Source organism: Eleutherodactylus coqui, chromosome 12 (assembly GCF_035609145.1).
Source record: "Eleutherodactylus coqui strain aEleCoq1 chromosome 12, aEleCoq1.hap1, whole genome shotgun sequence".
In the NCBI taxonomy this organism is placed as follows: domain Eukaryota; kingdom Metazoa; phylum Chordata; class Amphibia; order Anura; family Eleutherodactylidae; genus Eleutherodactylus; species Eleutherodactylus coqui.
In genome coordinates this window covers 96,265,556-96,277,530 of record NC_089848.1, presented here as the reverse complement: position 1 = coordinate 96,277,530, position 11,975 = coordinate 96,265,556, and the positions used below count along the sequence as shown (strand labels likewise).

Below are 11,975 nucleotides of genomic sequence, written 5' to 3'. Positions count from 1 at the left end.
CCGCTCCGGATTTCGCAATGCAAATCCGCCCGTGTGCAACCGGCATTGGGCAGATGACAGGTTTCCTTTAAATTGGTGTAATCAGGCGTGCGTTTCTCTTACACGGACAGATGTTGTTGCGTTCTTTTTTTACGTGCCTGTCCTATTTTGGTCCATACACACTCGCAAGAAGGAAATTGCCCGTTAAAGTCTATGGGTGCGTAAAAAATGCAGCAAACAGACATCAGCGTACGTGTTCACTGCGGGGATTTTTCACATCGTGTTTTTGTCAGGTTGCGACAGAAAAAAAAAGTATGCAAGTGTTTTTTTCCCCTCACGTTAAAATCACGAGACACAGATGCAACATCAACATAAGATCGCACAGATAGACGCAGTAGGAACGGTGTATTTTTCACGGACCAACATTGCAAACACTTGTGTGAATGAGCCCCTAACGCTCCGGGACATACGGTAAAGTCATGGAGGTTTAAATGGAGCCGGATTTGAAGCCGCTCTCACTCCATACAGTGCGGATGCCAGCAGCTCCTCACAGCTGACACTGGAGGGCAACAGCAGCGATCAATGCTCATGCTAATTGCAACTAGTAACCCTTTAAATGCTGCTATAAATTCTCACAGCGGCATTTAAATATCCCAATTAGCCCACCCAATGTGAGATCTCGGGGTATTGTTTGCTTGCCATGACAGCCGGGGGCTTTCTGAAGGCCCCAAGGGCTGCCATTTCAGACTGCCTATCCAATTACAGTATGATGTAACACTATGGTATAATACATTACACTTCCGGAGTGATAAAATGATCGCAAGTTCAAGTTTCCTGTGGGGTCTAAAAAAAAAAAACAGTTTTAAAAAGTTTTATTTAAAAACAATTATGAAAAGAACCTCCCCTTCTCCCATATTTATAATAAAATATAAATAAATATGAAAAACAAAAACATATTTGGCGGTCAGAAGATGGCGGCTAAAAATAATTTAAGTTTTTTTCCAAAGATATTTTATTTTTTAAAAGTAGTACAGCAAAAAAAAAATTAAAAAAAATATATATATAAGTTTGGGATCGTAATAATTGTACCGACTCATAGAATAAAGTTATCAGGTCATTTTTGCTGCAGTGTGTACGCCGTAGAAACAAGACGCCCCGCTCCCCACCCCAAAGATGGTGAAATCGTGTTGTTTTTTTTCATTTTACTCCACTTCGAAATTTTTTAACGTTTTTCAATACATTATAGGGTACGTTAACCTTTTAACGACCATCTATACGCCTTTTGACAGCCTGTATCGGCGGTCTATGTATGAAGAGAGATCGCCCTGCGATCTCTCTCCATACACCGCGAGCGCCGGCTGTTTCTTACAGCCGACACCCGGCAGCAACAGCTCCGATCAGCCGCATGGCTGATCAGAGCTGTTAATCCTTTAAATGCCGACAGTGGCATTTAAATGTCCTGAACAACGTTCGGGGGTCCCGTACGGCTGCCATGGCAGAATGATAGACTGTCTGTACAATAGCAGTATAATGTAATGCTGTATCATTAGATCATACTGCAAGAGCGATCAAAGCATCGCTAGTTGTGGTCCCCTGTGGGGGCTAAAAAAAGAAGTAAGAATAAAATTAATAAAGTTTTACTAATTATTGAAGAAAAAAAAGTAATAAAAGTAAAAAAAAAAACTTTGTCATATTTATAATAAAACAATCTAAATAATAAGACAAAAATGCATATTTGGTATCTCTGCGCTCATAAAAGTCAGATCTATCAAAGTAACGCGTTATTTACCCCGCACAGTCGTCCAAAAATAAATAAATAAAGAGCGCCAGAAATGCACTTTTACGGTCCCCCTGTCTCCAAGAAAAAAATGCAATAAAAAGCGATCAAAAAGTCGTATGTATTAAAAAAAATGCTACCAATGCAAACTGCAGGACGTCCCGCAAAAAAAGAGCCCTCGCACAACGGTCGACGGAGGAATAAAAAAGTTATTGAAAAAAATAAGAAGTACTACAGCAAAAAAAACTATATGTTTGGTATAATAGTAATCGTACCGACCCGCAGGATAAAGCTATCAGGTCATTTTTGTTGCAGTTTGTGCGCCGTAGAAACAAGACGTACCAAAATATGGCGTAATTTCATTTTCCCCCCCCATTTCTCTCCACTTAGAATTTTTTTTCAGTTTTTCAGTACATTATAGGGTACATTAAATAGTACCATTGAAAAACACAACTCGTCCCGCAAAAAACAAGTCCTCATGCGGCGACAAGGATGGATAAATAAAGGAGCTATGATTTTTTATAAGGGGGAAGGGGAAGGGGAAAAACGAAAAAAAAAAAAGCTTGGTCACTAAGGGGTTAAATAGAGGCAATTAAAAAATACAACTCGCCCAGCAAAAAACAAGCCCTCCGACATTTACGTCAGCGGATCAATAAAAGACCTATGATGTATTGGAAGTGGGATGGAAAAAGTGGAAATGGGAAAAAAAGGTCTGGTGGTAAAGGGGTTAATGTGATGGCTGACTGGTGTGTGTATAATCCCCTGCAGTCATGCTGCAGCACACAGCATCCCCCTCCCTCCTCTCACACACGTGACTGATCACATGCTCCTGACGTCACCGAAGGTCCTTTTTCTCTCTGGGAGATCTCCAGCGGCTGGCTGACTCCCGCGGAGCTGACAATGAGCGATGACCTACGGAGAGCGGAGTCCGGCACGCAGGTAACGTCTGCGCATGCGCTGCTCACCTCAGAAGACACCCCCCCCCGCGCCCTGAGGCCCTTGCCCCTGTGCTACACCAGTCTGTGGGGCCAGCGGCAGTGAAAGGGTTAATGAAGCCGCGCGCGCGTCAACTTCAACTCGTGCGTGTGGGAGGAGCCTCGTCCGTGTGACGTCACCTGCCCTGGTCATGTGGTTCAAAATCTTTGTAAACAAAAGCCCGAGCAGAGTGCCGTGACCTGCGGCTGTCACGTGACCACAGCTGCACGGGCTCTTATAGGAGACCCCTATAGAAATAGTAAAATATAAGGGCCTTGTCATGTGATGTACTACCATGAGGGTGTAAATATGCCCCGCGTGATACGGACGTGAACACGATGCCAGCGTAAATTGGGTTGGGCCGAAGCGCACATTTTTCTCTCGGCGCACGGAGGTGTCGGCGCTGAATACGTAAAAAGGCGTTTGTCTCCTCATGTCTTCAGTGCGCCATCTATATTTTCTTTGCAATACGTTTGCAAGTTCACGCAGCAAAATATGTTTACGCCTTTGTGAAGGCGCCGCTGGTACGCGGTCGGGCGCAGTACAAGTTCACAACCAAACGGCCGGCTCTACAGCTGTAAAACACGAGGGAGGCCCGCAGCATTTTACGCTTACGGCATAAGTCAGACAGAAGGACGAGACCCTGGCGGGCGAAAGAGTCGGCAACGTACGGCCGGCGGCACACGGGGGGTCGGATTCCGGATGTGGGAGCCTGCAGTGGCTCTGACCGCGGTCGGCGACCCTGTGGACTTGTCATTTTCAGTAATGACCGCGGGGGCTCGCCGATGGTCGGTCATGCGCAGTACGGATTTTTTTTCTAATGTTTGGTTTTCCTGCAACGCCTCTAGGCGATGATGGGGCGACCCGTGGCGCCCCCTCAATGTCTATGGCGGATGGGCCGCAAGCCGGACGGCTTCCATTGACTTCAGCCGTCTGCAGCAAATACAGCAGGACGCCATTTTTCCTCCTTTTTGTTTTATTTTTTACATCCCTTTAAATGCATGCCAGCTGCTAAGAGATCCTCCCTGCGGTCAGCGGCCGCGGATTCCGTAATTCAAACCGGGTCGTCTGACAACGGCCTTACTGGCAACCTGTCTAATAGACTCACGGCCTCCGGGGTAATGTCCGCTCGTGTACCGCTTACAGCACCTACATGTCTTTGTAAAGGTGCTGTAAGGGTAAACGCACGCTAGGCGAATAGCTGCAGGTGTTCGGCACAAATTTGCACACAGAAAACCACAGTGGAGTGTATTCTGTAAGGTAGATGTTTTTTTTAACCCTTTCCAATCCAATTTGTGTCCTGGTTTTCCTAGGGGGCTTAGTCTTTTTCTGCCATTATACAACGGCGCTATCTGCTGGCTAAAGCCAATACTGCATGAGGTGACACGTTGGATAGGCTCCGACAGCAGAGAGGCTGGCAATATACAGTAAGAGAACCCCGATGGACATCTTCCAACATCGGAGCTGTACAGCCTTACAGCCTCCCCCATCGTTTTCTATGGGCACCTTCGTAGCTCAGATAAAAGAAGCCAAAAAATGCACCATCCGATAAATTGCAGGGCGGACTCCATCACCATTTCATCCTGGTAGAAATGATTTTTTCCTCTGGGGACCTTTGGTGCGAGGATGGACAGATCACAGCTGTGGCAGAAGTGCAGCATGCTATCCCATTGCTTTCAACGGGATCGGCGGCGCTGCTGCTGGTCCCATTGAAAGCAGTGGTTTGTGATAACCCCTGCAGAATGATTTTCAGGGAAGGGCTTGAAATATAAGCCCTTCCCTGAAAATCATCATTAACTGGTTAAAAAAGAAGAAAAAAATTTACTCACCACTCCGCCACTCAGACGCGTCCTCCGGCTGGCTCCCCTGCACTGCTGTCCAGCACTTTCAGCAGGCGGGGATTTAAAAATCCCCGCCTCCTGAAAGGGCTGTGCTGATTGGCTAAGCGATCAGCCAATTGCAGGCAGCGCTTGATGAATAGCTAAGCGCTGCCTGTAATTGGCTGAGCGCTCAGCCAATCAGCACAGCCCCGCCTGCTGAAAGTGCTGGACAGCAGTGTCGGCGAGCCAGCCGGAGGAAACGTCTGAGCGGTGAGTGATTTTTTTAAATCTTTTTTTAACCAGTTAATGATGATTTTCAGGGAAGGGCTTATATTTTAAGCCTTTCCATGAAAATCATGCTCCGGGGGCTTCCACGAAACCACTGCTTTCAATTGGGCCAGCAGCAGCGCCGACCCCATTGAAAGCAATGGGATAGCATTCTGGACTTCTGCCACAGCTGTCGCATCGCAGGGAAAACATATCGCAAGTGGGTGTCCACGTTAACCCTTATTTTCTGGGGAGGTCTTATCATACTTACCTAGCAGGCTCCATCCGGGTCCCTACCGCTGTTCTCCGCAATTCCGGGCAGTTCACAGCCGCTGACACAACATCGCTTGCTGGTAACAGGGTTTGAAAACTCCGCCTCCAGCAAGCGATTGCTCTGATTGGGTTTCGAGCGCCACAGCTTAGACAATCACTGTGGAGCTCGATGAACCAATCACAGCCATTCTTGCCATAACAGAGGGAAACCAAAGACAGAACCAGCACTGGATGAAAAAACGCCGTGTGAAAGTAGCCTAACATATGTTAACAGAATAGTTGGCGCCGACATTTGTCGCTGACCTCTGTACGATGTCGGTAGTTAATTCTACACGTCCCAATAACAGCACTCTGTACAAACAAGAATTGGTTCTCCCCTTCGTTGTCCAGGAATGACAGCCGGGGGCCTTCTGAAAAGGCCACAGGCATGGCTTGATAGAATGCCTGTCAAATCGCAGTATGATGTAATGCTACGGCATTACATCATACTGCAGGAGCGATCAAAGCATCACAAGTTCTTATCCCCTCTAGGGAATAAAAAAGTAAGTTAAAAAAAGGTTTACCAGTTATAAAAAATAAAAGATAATAAAAGTTAAAAAAAAACCCTCTTGCCATATTTACAATAAAATAATCTAAATAATAAAAGCTAAAAACGCACATATTTCATGGCTGCATCCACAAAAGTCCAATCTATCAAAAGAATGCGTTATTTACTCCACACAGTGAACGTCGTCAGAAAAAAAAGAAAGAAAGCCAGAATTATGCTTTTTTTTTGGTCACCCCATCTCCAAGGAAAAATGTAATAAAAAGCGCGCAAAAAGTCATATATACTCCAGAATGGTATCAACGGAAACTACAGGACGCCCCACACAAAATGAGCCCCCGCACAGCTATGTCTACAAAAAAGCTATTATGATCAGAAGATGGCGGAAGAATAAAAATGTAAAAAACATTTAATATCTTTGAAAAGAAGTAATAGTAGTAGACCAAAAAAAAAAACTATATAAATTTTGGTGTCGTAGTAATAGTACTGACCCACAGAATAAAGTTATCAGGTCGTTTTTGTTGCAGTTTGTGTGCCGTAGAAGCAAGAAGCATCCAAAGATGGCGGAATGTCGGGTTTTTTTTTCCATTTCACTCAACTTTGAATTAAAAGGTTTTCAGTACATTAGATGGTGCATTATATAATATCATTGAAACATAACTCGTCCCGCAAAAAACAAGCCCTCATATAAAGGAAGACTGGGATATACGACCTCCTGCAGTATTAACCCCTTAATGATACAGCCCCCTTTTTTTTCCATTTTTGTTTTTTCCTCCCCCCCCCTTTAAAAAAAATCGTGACTCCTTCATTTATCTATCGACGTCGCTGTATGAGGGAATTATGAATTATGATTTTTTTTAAAAGGGGAAAAATGAAAAGAAAAAAAGGGCCACGTCCTTAGGCTGGATTCAGATGACCGTATATCGGCTCGGTTTTCACGCCCAGCTGATATACATCATGTCTCTCTGCAGCGGGGGAACCTGGAAGAGCCAGGAGCAGTGCTCTGAGCTCCCGCCCTCTCTCTGCCTCCTCTCCGCCCCTCTGAACTATTTGCAGTTGGGAAGAGGTGGGACAGGGCATGGCTAATTCGCTAAACTTAGCCCCGCCCCTGCCTCCTTTCAGTGCAAATAGTGCAGAGGGGCGGAGAGGGGGTGGAGAAAAGGCAGAGAGGGGGCGGGATCTCAGTTCCTGCTCCTGGCTCTTACATCCTCCCCCCTTTCCCCTGCAGATGAGGACACCGTATATCGTCTCGGCGTGAAAACCGAGCCGATATACGGTCGTCTGAATCCACCCTTAAGGTGTTAAAGGAAATCTGTCATATTGAACATGCTGTCCATTCTGCAGGCATCATGTTATAGGGCAGGATCGGTTAAGTACATCGACATATAGTATTGTGGAAAAAAATGTTGGTGCTATCAGCGATTGATTGGTGGTCCTATCAGCGATTGATTGGTGGTCCTATCAGCGATTGATAGGTGGTCCTATCAGCGATTGATGGTTGATCCTATCACCAGTCATACACAGATAGCTCCGCCCATTGGACCGTTCTGCTCAGAATGTGCAGGGATGAATGAATAAAGTACAAGTTCTACTGAATCTTATGATGGAACCGAACAGCGTCAACCCCCCCCCCCTCCCCTATTGACTATAGCTGGGTACGTTTCCGCTCAGCTGTCTGGAATTTTACATGAAGACAAAGCGCAGCATGCCGCGCTATTTCTTCCGGTATTATGTGTTGGATCTGCGACAAAACCGCCAAATGGAGCTTCCAGCGCAGATGTGACTCGGTCTAATTTGCACCAGATTTCCTGCAGCAGATCGTTGAAGTATAATTAGTAAATGTTCTTCTGCTCTGAGCAGCGCAGTAACGCAGCGCGGCGTCGGCTGTTCTAGCGAACCGTTATGTAATGCATTTAATTTGTTATGTTTTTAAGCTACTTGCGAGGCTGGAAGGACGCGCCTCTCTGAAGGAGCTGGAGCCGCTGCTCTTTGCCATTGGAGATTGTCCTTTACATGGTAAATTATTCAGAATTTCAATGTACGATTTTCTTCTGTATTCTGGGTGTCTACCGCAGGGCTATTTCAGACGACCGTATATCGGCTCGGTTTTCACGCGAGCCGATATATGGTGTCCTTCTCTGCAGGGGGATGAAAGAACCAGGAGCAGGAACTGAGCTCCCACCCCCTGCCACTATTTACAATGGGAGGGGTGGGATGGGGGCGGAGCTAAGCGCCTGTACTTAGCCCCGTCCCTCCCTTTGTAAATAGTGGCAGGGGGCGGGAGCTCAGTTCCTGCTCCTGGCTTCTCCATCCTCCCCCCTGCAGACAAGGACACCGTATATCGGCTCGCGTGAAAACCGAGCCGATATACGGTCGTCTAAATAAGCCCTAACGGAGAGGAGGCCTCTAGAATCTATTAGTTCTGCTCTCTACTCTACTTCTTTTACTCATTTTATTTAGCACATACATATTGCACAGCACTTGATTTCAGGTTCTGCCTCCATAGGGCAATCACAATGTAAAGTCACCTTTTAGCATGGTTTTGGAGTGTGGGAGGAAACCCAAGACCCCCAGCACTGCAAGGCACTGGTGCTAACCACTGAGCCACCGCAATGCCCAAATCTTTGACAGCCTGTTTAGGTGTGATTTTATGTGTTATATCCTAACATTTGTAGTTTAAAACCACAATTAAAGGGTAACTGCACTTTCAACTTACTTTTGACATTTCATAGAGACACAAAAAAGTATTGCTATTGGGGGTCTCACTGCTGAGACCCCCAGCCGATCGCTAGACCAATGGAGTTTCTTGGCTGTCCATTCTACTCTTCGACGCCTTCCAGCATCTGATGTATATAGAAAGCGCTATAGACCTCTATGTGGCCCTCTTCAGCTGGCAGAAGGAGTCGGAAAGCAGTGAAGACAGCTGAGGAGGCACAGCACTTGGATGAGTGCCGCAGCCCCCTTGTTCTAGCGATCAGCAGGGGTCTCAGCATTGGGACTCCCACTGAACAATACTTTTCACGTGTCTCTATGACATGTCAACAATTAGTTGAAAATGCAGCTACTTTTCTCATTGTCAAAGTACAATAATCAGTGACATTTTAAAAAGGGCTTGTCCAGGGCTATAAAAAAGGTTCTGCTGTTTTTCCAGGAACAGCACCACATCTGTTCATAGGCGGTGTCTGGTATTGCAGTTCAGCTGCATTGACTTGAATAGGGATGAGATGCAATACCAGACAACAACCCACGGACAGATGTGACTCAGTTTCTGGAAAAGTATCAGACTTTTTTTTTTTTTTTCTAGCCCTGAACCCTTTAAGCCATCACATGATGAGCTTGGGCTCGTGCTTATGGCAGCATTGTGGATTTGTGCAGTATGGACCTGTAATACGGAACCCATGGAATTCTAGGGATCATACTGTACCTCAAAGTTCTTCCAGTTTTACACTGAGGCATACAGGGGTTGTTTTGCATGGATTCTGTGAGAATCTACAGACAAGCCGTATTACAGAGGCAGCCCCCAAGAATCATTAATGGGGTTCTGGAACGATGAAGAGCCTTGGTTTACATCTTGACTATCTGGTCCGGTGGAGTGATCCAAACTGCTTACGGTGGACGGTGGTGATGCAAAAAGTCACAAGAACTTCTCATGTAGCTGTTATACGAATGGTGGGAAGAGGATGCCATGTTGTATCATTGAAGTATAGGCTCCTGGGGAACATTGAAATGACCCTCTAGTCCTCTGGTGGGGTGAGTTCTATTACCTGCTGCCTTCTTTTCTCCCGGTTTGACCACCAATCCGCCTGTGCCCAGGAGCTCTGTTCTTTCTTCCAATGTGGCTATTCTTATGCTTCCTCTTGCACACTGAACACTAGTGGTGCATGAACAGTCTAAGGCAATACACATCTCTCAGTCCGAGTAGTGCTGGCCAATCACAAAACAGCATTCAGTGTCTGACTATCATTGCACAGTCAGCATTGAGTAGTGACAGGAACCTTACAGCCATGCTAGAAGAAAGAAGAGGGCCCAGGAAGAAGCAATTCAGCAGCCAAACCGGTAGTAAGGAGAGCGGCAGGTAATACGAGGTGCATTCAAGTTCTTAGGTCTCCTAATTTTTTTCTTAAAAACTACTTACCCAAGAAAGCTGACAGTATTGTCACTTCTCAACGTAATCTCCCTCTTGAGGTACACATTTTTCACAACGTTGACACCATGACTGCATGGCCACTGAGAACACTTCTTTAGAGGTCTGTTTTGCTCACTGGAAAATCACTGATGCAAGAATGGCACAAATGGAACATGTATGACCACTGAGAGCGCCCTTTATCCTTGGAAAAAGGCAAAAATCAACAGGTACAAGGTCAGGTGAGTAGAGGGCACGAGGGACCACTTCAAAGTTGTTGTCATGAAGAAACCCCTGAATAAGGGCCGCCTGATGAGATAGCGTTGTCTTCAGGGATCCGTCACACCAACCTAGAGGAAACCTCCTGCATCTTCAGGTCTTCGTGCAGGATGGTGTCCACATATCCTACGGAAATGCTAACTTTGCTGTCAATTTTTTTCCACAATCAGGGTGGCTTCACATGAGCGTGTTTTTGCACGTACATAGGTGCGCACCCATGTACGTGCAAAAACCCGTCTTCAATGGAGCTGCGGCTGCTGCTGACAGCTCCATTGAAGGCAGTGACCTGCCAAAACCCCTGAGTTGTTTTTCAGGGAAGGACCTTACATATAAGCTCTTCCCTAAAAAAACTGAATTTTAGTGTAAAAAAAAAAAAAATTCGGGGGCCAGCGTGGGTGACAGGTGAGTTGCGGAGGGGAGAGAGGGAGAGAGAGATCTCCACGCTCTCCCCGGCCGCTCCCTGCCTGCCGGCCCCCATATCTTTAGAGACGAGCGGGGAGATACTCGGCTAAGGCGCTACTCGCTCGAGTAATGTGCCTTAGCGAGTACACTCGCTCATCTCTAGTCATAATGTGTGATTTTAGAAGAATACTGTAGATGTGCGTAAACGTTTTGGGTCTTGACTCGCAGGTGATATCGTTGAGTTCCACGGTCCGGAAGGCTCTGGAAAAACCGAAATGTTTTGCCATTTAATTTCCCGCTGCATCTTACCCGTTGTCGATGGCGGCTTACAAGTGGAGGTGGTCTACCTAGACACGGACTATCACTTCGACATGCTTCGTCTGGTCACTATACTTGAACACCGATTGTCCCAAAGTGACGAAGAGACGGTGAAGCGATGTCTGGGCCGCTTCTTCTTGGTCCACTGCAGTAGTAGCATCCAGCTGCTCCTTACCCTTCACTCCCTAGAGAACATGTTCTGCACTCGCCCTTCCCTCTGTCTATTAATCATAGATAGCCTGTCGGCTTTTTACTGGATCGACCGGAATAATGGAGGAGAAACCATTTCTAGGCAGGAGTCCAATATTAGGAGATGCATAGAGCTTCTTGATAAATTGATAAAGGAATACAAGCTGGTGCTTTTCGCTTCCACACAAACTATAATGCAGAAGACGTACAATGAAAACAGTGGAGCGTCTCATTCCGAGAAACGAGCGTCTTCCGCTACGGACTTCAAACCGTATCTGTGCAAGCTGTGGCAGCACGTAACGACAAACAGAGTATTTTTCTCAAAAGAACAAAAACAAGAGAGTCATATCACAACGTTCTCGGTTACTTCCTGCCACCTGAAAAGCAAAAATGTCATCAAGCGCTCATTCGTAATAACCGAGGCCGGAGCACAGTTCATCCCATGAGCCGTGGAAGAGCTCTGTGGGCCTCCGGAAGACACTAGATATTCACAGTATCTGTGAGCTCTTAGGTTTTTATTTTTATCGCTACATGTTGGTCTCTACAAACTGTATTATCTGATTAATAAAGATTTTTTTTTTTTTGTTCTTTTCTCATTCGGCTGTTGTGTTTTTATCATACTGAAGTGTTGTAGGAACAGATGAGAACTAGTGTGATGCAGTCCTAAGCCTGGGGCTACGCTACAACCTCAGTTACACAATGGCGCTGCAGGCAAATCACGCAAATGAGACTGGACAATGCAACAGAAGTCTGCAACGCGATAACAGTGCAATAGAAGTGAATATGAAAGAGTTGCCCAAGTTGCGAAGTTACACAGTGGTGTGGAACTGCTGTGCCACTGACAAGAGATTGCTCTGATTGGCTGAGCAACACAGAGTGACAGCCCACTCAGCCAACCACAGGCAGCGCTCGATGCTCCAATCACAGCTATTCATTGGAGCATCCAGTGCTGGCTGTGATTGGAGCATCCAGTGCTGGCTGTGATTGGAGCATCCGGCGCTCGCTGTGATTGGCTGAGTGGGCTGTCAC

At 46.2% G+C, this 11,975-nt stretch overlaps 1 protein-coding gene across 1 annotated transcript; it reads left to right on the top strand.

Annotated features, from left to right (window-relative positions):
• Window positions 1–2,592: 2,592 nt before the first annotated feature.
• On the top strand, window positions 2,593–11,533 carry XRCC2 (X-ray repair cross complementing 2). The gene is made up of 3 exons (XM_066585703.1): window positions 2,593–2,695; window positions 7,570–7,651; window positions 10,668–11,533. Exons 1-3 carry the CDS (start codon window positions 2,657–2,659, stop codon window positions 11,390–11,392), a joined length of 846 nt encoding a protein of 281 aa, XP_066441800.1. The 5' UTR covers window positions 2,593–2,656; the 3' UTR covers window positions 11,393–11,533.
• Window positions 11,534–11,975: the final 442 nt, after the last annotated feature.